The 18,238-nt window shown below is 36.8% G+C and overlaps 1 protein-coding gene across 2 annotated transcripts in view; it reads right to left on the bottom strand.

The window, feature by feature from the left end:
- Positions 1 to 3,045: 3,045 nt before the first annotated feature.
- Positions 3,046 to 18,238, bottom strand: part of Riok2 (RIO kinase 2) — a 24,900-nt gene continuing 9,707 nt past the window's right edge. For both annotated transcript variants that reach the window (XM_008830538.3, XM_029562270.1), the window contains exons 5-10: positions 14,491 to 14,579; positions 13,026 to 13,217; positions 10,383 to 10,475; positions 8,545 to 9,066; positions 6,851 to 6,947; positions 3,046 to 3,463 (exon numbers count right to left, since the gene is read on the bottom strand). In XM_008830538.3, coding sequence (XP_008828760.1) covers positions 3,299 to 3,463; positions 6,851 to 6,947; positions 8,545 to 9,066; positions 10,383 to 10,475; positions 13,026 to 13,217; positions 14,491 to 14,579 — 1,158 coding nt within the window. In that variant the 3' untranslated portion in view covers positions 3,046 to 3,298. The remainder of the gene's footprint in view (positions 3,464 to 6,850; positions 6,948 to 8,544; positions 9,067 to 10,382; positions 10,476 to 13,025; positions 13,218 to 14,490; positions 14,580 to 18,238) is intronic.

Below are 18,238 nucleotides of genomic sequence, written 5' to 3'. Positions count from 1 at the left end.
TCCTCTATTGTTCTCTACCTGTTTTGTGCCTCTCAGTGGAATGGAAGTTTGTGGTTTTGTGCTAGCCCAGCACTGGGGTTACAGGTGGGCACCACACATAGGGCCTAGTTTTATTTTTGACAGGGGTGCTAGAGATAAAAATTTAGCTTTCTTTGCTGGTACAGCAAGCACATTATATCATTTTAATGTTTTATAACTTACATTGATTTTTCATTATTTTGCAATTTACAATATTAATGTAAAATATTTAAATCTTATTTATTTTATATTGTATGTTTTCCCTCCAGGCATGAAAACATGCCCATGTTGTACAATGCCTGGAGAGGCCAGAAGAGGCTGTCAGATCCCCTGGAACTGGAGTTATAGACAGTTCTTAGCAACCATGTGGGTGCTGGAAATTGAACCCTCTGCCAGAGCAGCCAGTGCTCATTAACTGCTGAGCCATTTTTCCAGCCCAGGTAAATGATTGTAAAATACTACAACAGCTATCTCTGCAAATGATAGAGCTTTCTATACCTTTCCTTGGGCTTTGGAGCTATCCTCACACTACAGCTTGTGGCCCACTGGCTGCTCTCAACTTTAATCTCCAGTTTTCTTACTTAGTTGTCAGATGGCTTCAGTGCTTCATATAGAGAACCAATGGCAAATTAAGCTATGGTCTCATGTTTTCCTGAGAGATGTTCTGAGGGATGAAGGACAGGATGATGAGCTTTGGCCTACCCTGCAACTGGCTGGTAAACCTGAAGGCAGCATCAGAGAAACCTCTGAGTAGCTGTGTGTAAGAAAATTTACTAAGTACTTGGCAGAAGAATGGTTATTTTAAGCTGCACTAACCCTGTGATTAGTACCCTCTAAACATTTTATGGTCCTGGCCCAAGCTCAAAGCCAGCTGTGTGCTAGATAGATCAGAAGTCATCAATGCAAAGTTAGTACAAATATAAGCCACATATTGTACAGGAAAAGCTTGTGAAAGAGAACAAAGTAAACAGCAAGAAAACAACTAAACTGCTGAGTTGTTCCTTTGGGGGCAGGGTCTGGGATGGATATTGAATCCAGGGCTTCAACCATCTAACCTGGTCTGAGTCTTCGTAATACAAGAATGGATCACAGCCTAGATGTCAGTGAAATAGGAATGGTTATTCTGCAAATATTTTCTTAAGTAATTTTATGTTTGAGGCACTGCATTAAGCTTTTTACAAGTTGTTTTTTGGGGGTTTAGGGGTGCTGGGCATCACTAGGCCAGGCAAGCACTCTATGACTGAGTTACATGCCTAGTCCTTTTAAGTATTCTTTCATTTAGTCTTCACCACTCTATGATAGACACTATCAGCTGCTCCTACTCTATGAAACAAGAGGATGAAGTTGAGGGGCTAAAGAAGGTACTTGATGTTTAAGTCCTGGAACCAGGGATCTAAAATTTGAAATCTGGAGTGTTCCCCTGACCCCCTGTGGTGCTGGAGATCAAATACAAGGCCTTGCATATCTAGGCAAGAAGTGTTTTAACTCAAAAGATACAGGTCTAGTACATTAGAAATAGATTTTGCTTTTCCATTGTTTCCTATTATTATTATTATTTTTTTTAACATGAGGGTCACAGCTTGTCTGGATGAACTTATTTTCAATTGCTGGCTACTCTAAAACATTTTCAAAAAGTTGTGATTAGATCCTAGTTTCCAAACAAAGCTCATAGAAATTTAACTGCTTTATATCATCTGGTACTATAGTTTTAGTAACTACCATTAATCTTTATCAAATTAGGTGAGTTCTCTTTCTGATTTGAATTTGTTTGGTAGGGAACTTGCAATCTTAGGCTATTAAGAATAAGAACCATGCCCATTTATACCTTCTAAATTTCTCAATGTAAATGAAATTTTTATGCAGTAGGTATTCAAGATGACCCAAGAAGGATGACATCACACACTTTTATTCCCAGTTAGCTTTCAACAATTAGGATATAAGAAAATATATGCCAAAATAAACATTCTGTGGTCATACTAGGCTGTCTTCAACATTACTTTATGCTACAAAAATACTTTTAACAGAGTATAAAATGAATACCTGACCTTAAATATTTAAAATTTAAAGAATTACTAATACTTCCAAAATCAGGCTAATTTTCAAAGGAATTGATCTTGCATCCAAATACTTAAATGTAGATAATGATCAGTTGCAAATAGCAAATAGTTATTTCTAAGGTGAAGAGGAATCTGATGTCTATATTATGGAAAAGCATCCACTATATTCCTTCTGGTTTATCACCCCTGATGCAAGTAAAGACATCCTGTTGGTCATGTGGGGGTACATTGCCACCTAGTGGTCATTTCTCCCTGATCACTAATCATGAGCTCCCTCTCTCTACTCATCTGCTCTGGGATACTGAAGGGACCCTGGCATCTGGGGCATACTCATCTGAGTCTTGCTAAATTACAGTGTTGGAGGAATGGATGATGATTTTTATTTTTTTCCTGCACTAAATACTTGTTAATGTTGAGGTGGGAACATGGTCTGGACTCAGCCATATAAGAAAATGAGGAAGAACATTTTACTCTTATTTCCTCTACCCTCCTATCTCCACCCTTAACCACAGTTTGGCACCGATGTGTATGAGAGCTGACAATAAAAATCCTGGTAGAACTACGTCGTTTCTTTCCCAAGACCACAGATGACTGGCTTATCCTTACCACTAAAGTCTAAACAAAGAGAAGGCAGTCAAGTTTCCCAATGGCCATATAAAAAGCAGTTTTGCTAGCAGAACTGCTGAGATGCCATTGTCACCACCATCCTAATAGCTGTGCCTTACTGAATGTGATGTGACAAGACATGCTTTATGTGCACTGTCTCACGTAATCCTAAAATCAACTGCTCGAACTAATAAAATCTAACTTTAAGACTAAAGGAGAAAGAAAGAACACTACACTACAACTTGCTTTGTTTCTATTAGTGTAAAGCCAGGATCTGAACCCCAAAAGAGTTCAAGAAGAGATCAAACACCAAAATAAAACAAAAATGATACTCGTGGTTTCAAAAATACGCAAATCCCGCTGATAAAGTTACTTCAAACAAATTATTTTAGCAAATTCAGCAGTTAACTGAAGAACTTAAAAAAGAACTAGATTACCTAGCAGAATTACTGTGAAGTTTCCTTCAGAAGACATATAATGAGTCAAATTTAATGATTAAAGAAGGTTTATTTCTCTATTTATATGCTGGCCTTGGTCCAAAGACCAAAGGTGGCAAAAAATAGAATTACAGTAACTTAAAAATATATATCAGAAATATAAAAGATCAGAAAATATAACTAGTCTCCCCAAAAGCTGGCTGCTTCCAAACTGCATTTAATATTTTGCATGTTCTCCCTCCTTTGCTTGGTAAATACATTTGCTTCTCCTTTCTGTAGTCGGCGTCTTACAGCTGATCTTTGTTGTTTTGTCAGTTGACGTTTCACCTTCTGTTTCACCAGTTCCTGAAAAGATTTTTAAAATCAGTATCACTAATAACCATTTTAATAAAGAACAGAAATTCAAGAAAACAAAGATTTACATTCCTAATATCTTTCAAATTTACATGGTAAAAAGGATGAATTTTAAAAATCCCAACACTATTAAAAAAGTAGTTAGTATATAAAATAAACCAGGAGAAGCTGTTGTAAAATTAAATTCTTAGCAGGAATAGATTATACAGCAAAAAAGAGACAGCATATGGCATAGTTTAAATAACGAACAGTGCCACCCAGTGTCCATTATCATGAACACTGAGGGAATAAACAAGATGAAAACTTCCTGATTTCCTGGTAAAAATAAGACATGATTTTGTAATGAAGAAGTTTTTCGGTTTTTTGAGACAAGGTCTCATGTAGCCTGGCTGGCTTTGAACTCACATGTAGCTAAGGGTGACCTTGATCTTCTGGTCCTCCTGCCTCCATCTCCCAAGTGCTGGGATTACATGAGCCATCTGGGTTATGGTGATAGTGACTGAACCCAGGGCCTTGTGCATGCTAGGCAAGCACTCTACCAGATGAGCTAGATCTAAGCCTTGAAAAAATGTTTTTGAAAAGCAGCCATTAACCACTTGACATCATTTGCAAACATGGCTCGACAAGGTCAGCTGTATGAATGGCCTGATGTCAGAAGTGACTCATGGAGTCTTCCTAGAGTGTTTTGGAGATATAAAACATTTTCTCATAGGCGATGACTAAAAATTCAAATCACTTATTAGTTAAAAGACACCATTTATACAGGTCATATGGCTTAAAAGATGAAAAAGAAAAAAGAAATCTGAGATACTCAGTTTAAACCTTTCTTTCTCTGGACCCCATACGTAGAACAATTTACAAATTCTACAAGCTATTTTTCTTTAGTGAGAAAAAAAAAATCCGCGTAGTTATATTTTAAGAAAGCATGCAACATGGAGTAAAATATCGTTATTTTGGCAAGTACATAAAAACGAATGAAAGTCACCTTTCCTTCTTGTTGTTAAAACAAAATGTTCTCAAACTACATGCTAGTCACATGCACATGTATTAAGAAGCAATGTACCTTATGGTTTAATCATTTAATTGTTACATATTATAAAGAACAGAATTTACAAATGGCTAGTACAGTGTGGTAAGAGTGCATGCCTAGCTTTCAGGAAGATCTGGATTTGGTTCTTAGCAATGCAAATGACTAACAGGAATGATTAAAGAGGAAAACACTTTCCATTTATAATTTCAAGGAATTTAAAATTTTTGTCTTTGAACAAATTCCAAAACAATCACCACCAAGTTCATGGAGGTAACAGTTTCCTTCTGTCATTTTAACAAAATAAAAGGAAAACAGTATGAAAAAACATTCAGGTACTTGAAAGGCACAGGCATGAGAACCTTGAGTTTGAGGCCAGCCTAGATGGATGGCACAGACTCAGTCTCAATCAAATTTATTTCAAGAAAGAATAATGGTAAGGAATTTGATTCAAATGATCACACAGAAATCTTTATTGAGGAAGTTAGGCTGAAGGGATCCTCCCCTCCACCCCCCTTAGCAAAGAAACTCATAAATTAGCATTCATAAAACTCAAGATAGAAGAGTTCAAGATTTCTCTTAAGTTCATGACTCTGGCTGAGGGAGATGCATAAGGAGAAAAAGACCATCACGATTGTTTTATCTGAGTCAACATCTTCAGATATAGAAGATGGCATAAATTAAAAGGTTAGTGTACAGCACTGTAGTCAGACAAAAAAGTTATGTTTTGATTCTGAGAAATCAAAGAAAGGAGGGCAAATAAATCCTAGTAAGAACAGAAAATCTCAAAGTCTAGTGTCATCATGAACTGTGAGAACTGCATATAAACCACTATAATTATATGCATGTGCTCTTGTGTGCCCATATGTGCATGAGTGAACGTGCACGTGTGCATGCATGGTGTGGAAACCAGAGACCAGTGCTGGGTGTCTTCTTCTATCATTCCCCACCTTATTTTTTTGAGATAGGGTCTCTCACTAAACCTGGAGCTCACCGACTTGAGTAGCTGACCAGCAAGTTCCAGGATTCTTGGGTCCCTACTTCTTCAGTAAAAGGAATACAGAATACAGGTGAACACAACTATGCTCAGCATTTTACGTAGGTGCTGGGGCTCTGAACTATATCGAGCCATCTCCCTAGAGTGAATTTTGACTTTGTTCTTGATAGCTCCTATTTAATTCTTTGATTGGAATATATTATCCAAAACAGAAAATATATTTTAATTTACTGACATATCTGAATATGTTATAAAGTTTAGAATTTCTTCTGAATTTACTTGTAATCATTTCATTTCCTCACTTCTTAACTTCTAAACCGATTTCCTTCTTTTGCTCACTGTGAATAAATTATCTCTAAAAACTAGCTTTTGTGGCATGAAACTTAAACAGGAGGAAAAAGTACAACACAACAATTATATGAGTTTAATTTAGGGAAAAATTGATGAGTTTCTGTGTTACTTTATTTTCCTAATGTTAGATGGAAAATAATTTGAGAATACTCAATCAGACCATAATTTTAAAAACTACCCAATCTAGAAATAAGGTTAGGAAATGTGGTGAGCTCTAAGTTCACCCAGTAGCTTTTGTTGACTACCTGACAAAACAACCAGGAAGTAAACAAAACCAAGGGTAGTTTTGTTTTGGCCAGGAGAGGAATTATGTAAATTCCTGCCTTACCTAAATGGCAGCTATGAGATTGACTTATCTCTATAACACCACCATCAGGGAATTGGAGACACAACACCTCCACAGGGCCCCTGAGAGGGTTAATTATCTCTACACTACATCATGCTACTGGAAAGGTCAGAAAAAAGGTTGGTTTACTAGCCAAAAGCTTCAATTAGTGGAATGTATTTGCTCACCATCTTGTCCAGAAAATGTCCCTTTTGTAAATCCTTTGGACACTACTGCTAAATGCCCAAAGGAAGCAACAAAAACTTGATGCTAAAATATTTTAACTTACCTAGTTTCCAATATGTAAGAACTACTGAGGTGTTGCGTCTTCACGTCTGTCACACTGCCTGGCCTTAACCCTGGGCAAAGCCATAGACTTTTCTTGTTAAAATCAAGACTGAATCACATGGAAAGTTACAAAATTTCCTTTGGAGCCAAAATACATAAGGTTTTATCCTTAAAGTTCAAGCTAACTTATATGTTGCCTTTTCCCTCAAAATTCTGATCACTGAATTAAAGTAAACCCTGTCATCCCTTAGTAAGTTACTGCCTGCTCTAATTTTGTAACATTAGCACACAGGTCCAAATGTCTTCAAGTATCCTGTAATCCAGCAAGTACCTGAGTTCACTGCTATCCACAGCTCTGGCCTCAGCAGTCGATAGTTGTTTTATACTTACCGGCGGGATTGTTGAACAGCTAAGGATACTGCCTGAAGATGTAACACTCAAAGTCCTTGATCTATGCTGATTAATATTCCTCATATTTTCTTCATCTCTAAAATAAATAAAATTTAAGAAGTCCACAATTTCACTAATTTTTATAATGTAAAATTAATTCCTATTATTTCTCTGACATAGATATAAAATGCCTCAGAATGATAATTATGTTAAAAATTTTTGGAAAGTAAAAGTGAACCTACCTACAATTCAGTCCACTATATTTTCAACACCCTGATAGATACAATATTCTGACAGAATGTCACTATCACGCTTTCACAATGATAAAATGTCCCAGTAACCAATAAATTCATTTGTGTTGTTCACTAAACTATAGAAATCTGCCCCACATAGACTAAATCTCTCTTTCTCCCTACCTTCAAAACAAAAGTAGACATAGTAGAGAGAGATGCAATATTCTCCCTCTTTTTGGAGAGAGGGTCTTATTGGTAACTAAGGCTGTTCTTCCACACTCGGGTCTCAAGTTCCCATGTGTTAGTGCTTGGATTTCAGGTATGTAGCACCATGCTCACTGGCCCTGCAACACCTACTTTGCTTCTACATTCTCTGCTTAAAAGACCATTTAGGAATAAATTTCACACACTGTATGTTCAAAGAGTAAGAACAAATCATTTGTCCCGCCCCCTGCTCAAAAGACCATTAACCCTATGTAGGTTTTGCCAGATATTTAGACATTATTCAAGGTGTTATAAGAGGGTGTTTCTGAATTGGTACCGAGTAAAGCAAACTACTCTCCCAATGTGACCTCATCAAGTTCATTGAAGGCTGGAACAGAACATAAAGGCAAAGTAAGAGAATTCCCCTCTGCTCAACTATCTCTGAGCTGGGAAATGAACATTCTTATGCCTTTGGAACCAGATTAGAGCTGACACTATTGGCTATCCTGGATTTCCAGTTTGCTCACTGTAGATACTTGAACTTCACAGTCTATATAAGGCCAATTCCTTATAAAGACAATCCTAGACTCAGAATGGCTCAGCTTGTCATTTTACAACTTTACAATGCTATGAAAGTGATAACTCATTTGGTAAAATCCACACTTTAAATTCTGATCTCTTCTTTGGCTGGTGATACGAGTATTGGTACTCTTTTGAGATGGTGGAAAGTAGTCAGCTGAAGGCCCTGATGAACTATGCAATCACAGGAGTAAACGACAGATACTTTATGATGTATGCTGCTTCTAAGCTATGATATTTGGTGTTTTGATGTATTAAAACACATTTTTTACTTATACTCAAATTATGACAGGTTTAGTGGATGTGAGCTCATGGTAAGTTGAGGAGTAACTGTAATAAATTTCCTTCTGATTATACTGGGTCTACAGAACCCTGACCAAGACAATTACTCAAAATTTGGTAGCACAGCTTTTTCTGCTAGCTGACTTTATTCTGTTTCTGCTCTAATTTTCTTAGTTTCTTAAAAGCCCCAAAGGCTGAAGGTACAGAGTTATGTGAAAAAGGAACAAAACTCTCACATTTTACTTCACAAACAAAAGTGCAAAAGATACAACGGTGGGTGACATAAGTACAATTACGTCACTGTACTTATTTTCTTTTTCAAACACACTCATTTGTCAGAATCAAAGAAAGTATTGATCTCAAAATTAAAGGCAAAAAATAAACAAGAATCTATACCTGAAAGGCCTGAACTCTTTGTTCAACGCTGACAAGGTGACCAGATGAGGGCATTCATCTTCATATTCCTCAGAGCCAGCAGGGGCTCCCCCTTGACCTGCCTGACCATATTGCTTGGTGTCATTTTCAGTTCTGTCCTCCTCAGAAAACCCAGATACAGAATTGCTGTCAATAACCTGCTCTTTTATGTCACCTAAAGCTTGATTTATTTCAGCCATTTCAAAACTGGGTGCATCAGTACTCTCCTTTGACAAACTGTCTTCCTTTATTTGCTTGAGGTCTCCAGATGAGCTGCCACATTTGCCTCCTGACTCATCTACTGGGTTCTGCTCATTTTCCATTTCAGACCTCCAAATCTTTAGTTTTTCCGAGGCCTCTTCATCAGAAAATGAGAAGTCAGATCCTTCTTCTGTTTCTATTTTTTTATCATCTGGACCCACTGGATATAGAAGCTCATCATCTGCCTGCATTTCCTTTGTGTAACCGCTGGCAGAAACCTCCACATCAAGAGAATCCTCTCTCCTAGGAAAAGATGATTAGTAGTGAAAGACAGAGATATTTGAGAGGGATGTTACTCTATGAATCTAAAGTGAGCTCAACAGCCTACTCACTTTAAAACATACTTACATTACTTAAATATGCAATATAAAAGATACATGCTATCATTTGAAGAATTAAATGACCCAAAAGTAACACAATAATAAACAGGTTGTAAAAATTTCAGTCAAGGGGCTAGAGAGATGGATCAGCAGTTAAAAGCCTCTTGTAGAGGCCCCAGATTCAGTTCCTAGCACCTACATGGTGGCTAACAACTATCCATAACTCCAGTTCCCGGAGGTCTGATGCCCTCTTCTGACCTCTGTGGGCACTGCACAACACAGGTGCACTTACATACATGCAGGCAATATACTCATACACATAAAATAAAAATAAAATGGGGCTAGAGAGATGGCTCAGCAGTTAAGAACACTGACTGTTCTTGCAGAAGACCCAGGTTTGAATCCCAGCACCCACATGGCAGCTAACAACTATCTGTAACTGCAGGTCCAGGGGATCCGACAGTCTCTTCTGTCCTCCACAGGCATTGTACATCACAGGTGCACTTACATGTAGGCAATTTACACGTACACATAAAATAAAAATAATGAAATATTTTTTAAAAATACTAAAAAATACTTCAGTCAATATTTATTAACTTGATAAATTAACTTTCAAAGGGGCCTAGAGATTTCTTGATAAACTATGAACTCATCCCAAACTAGGAAGTATATGCTTAAAAGCATATAAAACAGAGAAAATTTAACTCATAAATTATATATAATGCTGAATAAAAGAATAACAGGAAGCTGGAAAGATTCAGCAGCTAAGAGCACTTGCTACTTTTCTAGACGACCAGAGTTTTGTTCCCAGAACCCACATCAGGGGGGCTTACAACCACCTGTAACTCAAGCTGACCACCTTTCTTGGCATCTGCTGGCACTTGAAATCATATGTACATATATACAGACACACAAATACACACAATCTTTAAAAAAAAAAAAATCAACAAAAACCCCCCACAAACTTCATTAACATTTGGTTTCTTATAAATGGGTTATGAATGTGTAACATTCAAAATATAATGAAAACTCTTTAATTCATAGCAAAGTAAATATATTCCATCCAAAAATTCAATAGCAATGTCTTAATAGGCTGACAGAGAGATGATACTCAACAGTGATTATGTGACCAAAGGTCACTCTATGTGGACATTATTTCACATGAAAGTGTATCTTTTAGAACTAAGTAAATTAGCTATCTAAAGGGTTTTATCATTATAAGCAATACTGAATACAAACCTGATATCACTAAAGGTTGGATACAGCTCACTCTCATAGCCAAAACGTTTCATGAAGAAATCCCTAATGCATTTAACATCTCTGTCAAAGTACCTGCAAAAATAAAAATTTATTATTTGAAAGTATTTGTTGCTTGTTCTTTCCCTAATTATAGTTAATGAAAATCCATATTATTTGTAAATATTTGTTCTATATATGAAAGAGAAAAAGCTATTAGACAAAAGAAAAAGATACATTGCAGTGTTTGAAGAAACTAAAATATGAGGAAATTTCAAAGGATATAAACAGTCAATTCTATTTTTATGATTATAAAGTTAAGGTTTTCTTGCAGGTACTTAACATGTAGTAAGACAGATGGGGGGGAGGTGAGTGTGAGCCCCCAGAAAGGAGACCATGGGTCTACATTGTGGGAGCATGCTCTCTCTTAGCCTCTCCAATCTACAGTCTGTTTGCCTGTTTCTCATTAGGAATATCCACTGCAACCTCTAGCAAACTCTGGAAAACTGAAGATAAAAACCAAAGATTCTTAAGGAACAATCTGGAACCTACTGATTGTTTATTTACCTTTACTACCCACTAACTGATCCACAGTAGCACCCATAAGTTATGGGATAAGTAATGTTGCAGTACAGAACAATACCTGAGGACATGGTAACCTGCACTGAGTAGCAGAACCTCTGAGGAGAAGGCTGCTTTTAAACAGCAAGAATGGATTCAATACTCCAGAAAACGCCCAAAAGAACAGAGGACAGGTGACATGAACAGCCTGTTGTCTTGCATTTTAGTTAACTTATTTTGAGAAAAATGCAATTATGGACATAAAAACACAATGCCAGTCTTCTTTGCTAACAGAACATCCTGGGAAATCTTAGAATTTAAAAAAGTCATTATTTTATATGTGTTAACATCTCCTCTATAATAACTTTTCAAAAGCAGAAAAACAGGGCTCACTTATATCTTAATTTCTACCTCTAAGCACAACTCCAGTGTCCCAGTACTGGCTCATAAAAATTCAAATTAAATCACAGCACCTTTTCAAAGAGCAATGCAACCCAAGTGTGGACATCATCATGTGTCATTAATCCCTTCTATAACTTGGATAACTCTTGGCTCTTCCTTTATAGATTAATTTTAATAAGGCTCTTTCCTTATTAATTAAAATGGTGATTATTCAATATCCCAAGATTAGTGAATATACAAATGCAAACCATTAATCTTTAGTATTATTTTGTTGGATTTTAAAAATTATTTTTATTTTATGTGCATGAGTGTATTGTCTGCATGTGTATCAGTGCACCTGTGTTGTGCAATGCCCATGGAGGTCAGAAGAGGGTACTGGATCCCCTGGAACTGGAGGAATGAATGGTTGTTAGCCACCATGTGGGTGCTGGGAACAGAAACCAGGTCCTCCGCAAGGGCAGCCAGTGCTCTTAATCATTGAGACATTTCTCTAGCCCCACAGAGATACTTTTTAAATTACAGTTATTGTTTTCTAGTATAAATATAGACAGTCTCTCTAAGGAAAAGATCATAATTCACAATCTGAGCAGCTTAATTGGTTAAGTAAAGTGGAGAACATGATTACCACCGTATTGATTCTGTCCTATGTCACAGACCACAGTTTATGTGAATTCCTTCTACTAACAAAAGCGAAAAAAATGACATGAGGTAATTAGTCCTTGTCTTGCAACTGAGCCCAATCAAAAATCGCAAGACCATTAAGTTATATTTGGGGACACTTCCTTGGGAGATCAACCACGGCATTAAAGGGGGAAGGCAAAGTAAGTGGTGGATCTGGGATTTCCCTGTCTATGTATTTACTTCAGAGCAAGCCATTAAAAAAAAAAAAAAAATTAGATAACCAGGGCCAAAAAAGATGACTCAGTGGTTAAGAGCACTGGCTGCTCTGGCAGAGGATCTGGGTTTAGTTTCCAGCACCCACATGGCAACTAACAACTGTCCATAACTCTAGTTCCAGAGTATGAGGTGCCCTCTTCTGGATTCTGTGGGTTTGCATGCACATGGTGCATATATATGCAGGCCAAGAGCTCATACACATACAAAAATTAAAATAAAAAAAATTAAGACTTCTTTGAAAAATTCTGTTTGAACAAAGGGTTCATGGCTAAGAAAATTTGACCTGAACATTAATTCAAGTCCAAATCCTTTTAATGCTGTCTTTATTGTAGTTTAATTTTCTCTATTAAAATATTGGGGAACTGTAAAGTTTCTCTTATGAAGAAAATTCTAGTAGTTTAAATATCCTTGAATCAAAAAACAAATTTGTGGGGCTGCAGGAGAGCTCAGTGGTTAACTGGCTGCTCTTGCAAAGAAATTGGGTCCACCACCCACAAGGTGGCTAACAACCATCTTTAACTCTAGTTCCAGAAGATCTGATGCCCTCTTCTGACCTCTGTGGGCACTGTGGGACACGGATACACTTACGTACATGTAGGAAAAACACTCATAAAGATAAATAAAATTTAAAAGACCCAAAAAACCCAAAACCAATCTGTAACATTAAAACTAATGAATTCTTACCATTTACTGATTCAACTATCACATAATTGAAAAATTATGAAAAAAAAGATTCTATCATACACAAACATCCACACCTAGAATCAGTTTTAGTAGTACACCAACCATTCAGCGTTTGGGTGAGAAGTGGAAACCATTTGTGGAAAATCAATCATGGTGATATGGTCATCTTTATCCAATATGAGATTGAATTCATTGAAATCTCCATGAATCAGTCCATGATTTCCAAGTTTGACTATTAGTTCCATAGCTTCATCATACACTGATGCAGGGTCTTCAACATGATGTATCTGACATCTGAAAGTATTTAAAGCATGAATAGCCTATTTGTCCTTGCTCATGATTTTAATGAGTATACAGATGTGTGTTATTATTTACAGTCCCTATCTCTTAAGTTTTCTTCTCATTCCTCTCAGCAGAAATACCCCAACTACTAAAACAAAAAAAAGGAGGGCCTAGAGAGATGTCTCAGCGGTAAAGAACACACAGGCTAACAAACAACTGTCCATAACTCCAGTTCCAGGGGAATCTAATGCCCTCTTCTGGCCTCTGTGGGCACTGTATGCATGGGGTACACTTAAAACAAAACACATGTTGCTCCAATTCTGGCTGGCCTTGATCTCACAGCAATCTGCTCACTTCTGCCGGAGTGCTGGGATTAAAGGCATATGCCACCACACCTGGTGTCAAGATTGCCAATTATTTTTAGGTAGCTAAATCTAAATTCTTAGTTGCCATCATTTCTAGTCAGCTGACCTCTTTCCCCTTCTTGACATACTTCATAACTTAACTATTAGGGCACCATGCTTTTCAGATTTTCCTTTCCTCACTGCTTATTACTCAGACCAAAGTCCATCATCGAGTCCCCACATCCTTCACATCCCTATCTAGATCCAATTCCAAATAATCCATGCTGCTACCTGTAGAACATACTGAGAATCTTAGCACTTTTTATTATCTTTGTGGCTGTCACTATGATTAGAGCTACTATCACCTCTTGCCTTGATACAGCAGTTTCCTTTCTTTCCCACTCTTTCTCTGATTGTATCACTTCCATCCCTCTTCCTTTGCCCCCATCCCATCTGAGTCACTCCACTCTAGTGACACACTGGCTTGGTGTCTCCCCAACCATGGCTGTGAACACTCTAGGGCCTATGTCCTTCCTTTACCTGGAATACTGTCTTAGATAGTTTCCTCTTTAAGAATTCACCTTGCTAGTGAGACTTTTCCTGACTGCCTTAGGAAGGAAATCTACCCACACCATAATATTCTATCTCCCTTATCCTGGTTTACTTTTATCTATAACATGTATTGATACAATATGTATTTCCTTTAATGGCATGTCTCTTTCCATCAGAATATGAGGGCAGGAACTTTGTTTTATTCACTACTGAGCTTTAGACATTTAACAGATTTTAAGAGTGAATGAATCAACGAATAAATGGCTGAGATTACAAACTGTCAGAATAAAACTGAGTTTTCAGCTTATCTTTATATATCCATTTCTAACCTCTGTATGACTATGAAATCCATGTTAGGACCTATGCTTTCAAGACTAACAAATACTTACAGAGGATAGCCATTTATGAGCTCCATGATCACTGCATGGCGATTGTAATCAACTGGCTTTGGAACTGGAAATTTCCTTTCATATAATGCCTAAAACACAGCAAAATAGGAAAAGCTAATGAAGAAATCATCATTTTTTAAAAGAACAAAAAAGGTAAATGTATCTTTCTGCAATAAGAAAAAATATATACAAGATTTTATAGTTATAGGAACACAAAATCAATAATGCACAGTTTACTTACTGTAAAAATTAAATATAAATATAAAATTTCACATTTCTTTGAATTAACTTCCCCTCCAAAAATGCATATTTACTAAGCATGTTCTGTTATACTTTACTTGGGTTGCAAAATGAGTATAAAAAAAAGTCTATGCTCTCAAAAATAACTTTCAGTCTCTTAGGATATTTCCTTTGTAGTTTTAAGTCTCTGTCATTTGCTGAGATGTGCTTGAAATATTCCAATGGACACATTTTGATTTAGGAAATACTCTTGTTTTTCTGGTACAGCAGGAAATAAGGCATTTCAAAGGTAAAGTATTTTAGTCTGTAGATCACTGACCACTTACAATATATGATACAAATCTAGTATGTGACAGGCATATATACAATAGTGGACTGAATCACACTGTTTTTTCAGATCATTCAGACATCTTTCCCTTTGTGCTTAATTTTGTTCTATCACAGTCTTGCTATCTTATACAAGATTTTTTTCTAAAATCTATTTTTATTTATGTTTATATATTTGTATGCCACATGTTGGGCAGGTGCCTGTGGAGGCCAGAACTGAGCATCACATCCTCCGGAGCTGAAGTTACAGGCCATTGTAAGCCACCCGACATGGGTGCAGTGAACTGAACTCAGGTCCTCTGGAAGAGCAGGAAGTGCTCTTAATGGCTGAGCCATCTCTCCACCTCGTTACCGCTTTTGTCTCCTCTATGCCATTTTGAACGCTAACATTTCTATTAGGCTTTTGTCACTTACGCATAATTACCTCTTTAATGTTCTAGCTCCTGTCACCTTCCCTTACCTATTCTTTAGGCTAATACCAGACCAATATGCTCATGCTAATGTACCATTTTAAAAGTATATATCATGGACATAGATAGTTTATTTCAGTCGTAACAAACTGTGCTTTGTTCCCTTGATTTTCAAAATTCTCTTTAATTCAAATGTCTAGCACTAATTCTTCACTCACTAAATACCTATGAGTGCAGCCAGGACAGTTGCTTCTTTGTCATCTATACACCCACCTATACATAGGGCTCACATTCATTCATGTCTTTACCATCACTAGCTCTTCTGCAAAGTCTTTTCCTTGAAGTCAAATCATATACACGTTTATAGAGCCACTCAATTGCCATTCATTTAATAATTACCTCCAACATATAAACTCTTCTTTGTGTACTGTCTTCCCAACTTTAAAAAACCCTACACTGGTTATTCTTTTCATATCCATTCCTTCACCCTACACTACCACTGCACTTAATTTTAAAAGCCTTTTTACTATATCACCCACTTTCTGTGGACAGGAATTGAAAAAATCCTCTACTCCCCAGAGATTTCTGTTTTGCCTTATTTAAAAATACTTTTTAAATTTACTTTTGTTTTATGTGTATTAGTGTTTTGCCTGCCTGTATTTAAGTGCACCCATGTGTGCAATGCTGGGGGAGGTCAGGAGAGGGCAAAGGAACCCCTGGAATTGGAGTCACAGATGATTGTTAGCTGCCATATGAGTGTTGGGAACCAATCCCAGGTCCTCTGGAAAGGCAGTAAGTATTCTTAACCACTGAGTCATCTTTCCAGTCCCTGTTTTTTATTTTTAAAAAATGTTTTACCAATGCAGATTATTTTGAACAGGTCTTGCAACACAATAGTATAATCTTAAAGATTATGAATATTTTCCTAGAATTTATGCCAGAATATAATTCTCAAGCCACAGTTTAATCTTTATCTTATTCTTTTCCTCTTAGGAAAACATCAATGTATTTAAGGAGTGTATTTATGCGTGACAACAGGTTCCATTTCTGTACCTCCACTATAAACGCACTTACAAAACAACCAAATACAGTTTTGAGGAAATGTCTGATGATTTCTACCAAGATGCTTCTTTACTAAATGAATATCATAAAGTATTAGTATAAGAGAAAACAATGTAACATGTATAATGTTAGAATTACTTATTTATACTGCTTTAAGAATTCTCGGGGTTGGAGAGATGGCTCACCAGTTAAGAACACTGATTGTTCTTTGCAGAAGACACGGGTTCAAATCCCAGCACCCACATGGCAGCTAACAACTGTCCGTAACTCCAGTCCCAGGGGATCTGACAGCCTCTTCCAACCTCCGCTGCACAACACGGGTACACTTACCTACATGGAGGCAACACACTAATACACATAAAATAAAAATAATAAAATTAAAAAAAGAATTCCCCCAGGATTATTAAAAATTAAAGCATAAGACTGAAAATAACCTATTTAAAGAAAACAAGTGTGTGCCCAAGAAACAACTATTTCTACACTAAAGCAATTTTCAAAAAAAAAAAAACAAAAAACAAAAAACTTCTTTGCTGTGTGGTGGACCAAACACAGCAATCAAACTAAAAACAGGGCTAACAAGATAGCTCAGCAGGTAAAGATACCTGATGACCTGAGTTCAATCTCAGAGACCCACATGGTGGAAGAAGAAAAATCCTAGAAATTATTAACATGTTCAGTAAAGTGGCAGGTTATAAAATTAACCTACAAAAGTCTGTAGCCTTTCTATATACCAATAACAAGCAACCAGAGAAAGACTACATGGAAACACTCCCCTTCACAATATCTGCAAAAAAAGGAAATAGCTTGGACTAAACCTGACCAAAGACATTAAAAACTTTTACAATGAAAATTTTAAATCTTTAAAGAAAGAAATTGAGGAAGACATCAGAAGATGGAAGGACCTCCCATGCTCATGGATTGGAAGAATACTGTAAAAATGACCATCTGACCAAAAGCCATTTATAGATTCAATGCAATGCCAATCAAAATCCTCATGACATTTTTCACAAAATTGGAAAAAAAACATCCTAGGATTCATATGGAAGCACAAAAGACCTTGGATAGCCAAAGCAACCCTGAGCACTAAGAGCAATGCTGGGGGGGATTACTATACCAGATTTTAAACAGTATTACAGGCTATAGTCATGAAAACAACATGGTACTGGTACAAAAATAGACCCACAGATCAATGGAACAAAACTGAAGACCTAAATATGAGTACATGCAATTTCAGCCACCTGATATTTGACAAAGGGGCCAAGAACATTCACTGGAGGAAAGACAGCATGTTCAGCAAATGGTGCAAGCAAAATTGGATCCCCACCTGCAGAAGAATGAAACTAAACCCTTATCTATCTTTCACCTTGCACAAAAGCCAACTCCAAATGGATCAAAGACCTCAAAGTGAAGCCTGAAACTCTGAAACTGTTAGAAGAAAACATTAGCAATCACCTACAAGATATAGGTGCAGGAAAGGATTTTCTAAACCGGACATCAATTGCTCAGGAAACAAGGTAAAGAATCAACAAATGGGACCTCATTGAACTAACAAGCTTCTGTAAATCAAAAGAAGCAACCAAGGAAATAAAGAGAAAACCCACAGAATGGGAGAAAATCTTCACCAGTGACACATCTGACAGAGGTTTAACATCCAGAATATATAATGAACTCTCTGTTCAATTCCTTAACCCATTTTTAAATTGGCTTAC

This window comes from Nannospalax galili, unplaced genomic scaffold, assembly GCF_000622305.1.
Source record: "Nannospalax galili isolate Female #2095 unplaced genomic scaffold, S.galili_v1.0 scaffold1014, whole genome shotgun sequence".
Taxonomy (NCBI): Eukaryota; Metazoa; Chordata; class Mammalia; order Rodentia; family Spalacidae; genus Nannospalax; species Nannospalax galili.
The sequence above is the reverse complement of the archived record's forward strand: the minus strand, read 5'-3'. Positions and strand labels throughout refer to the sequence as shown.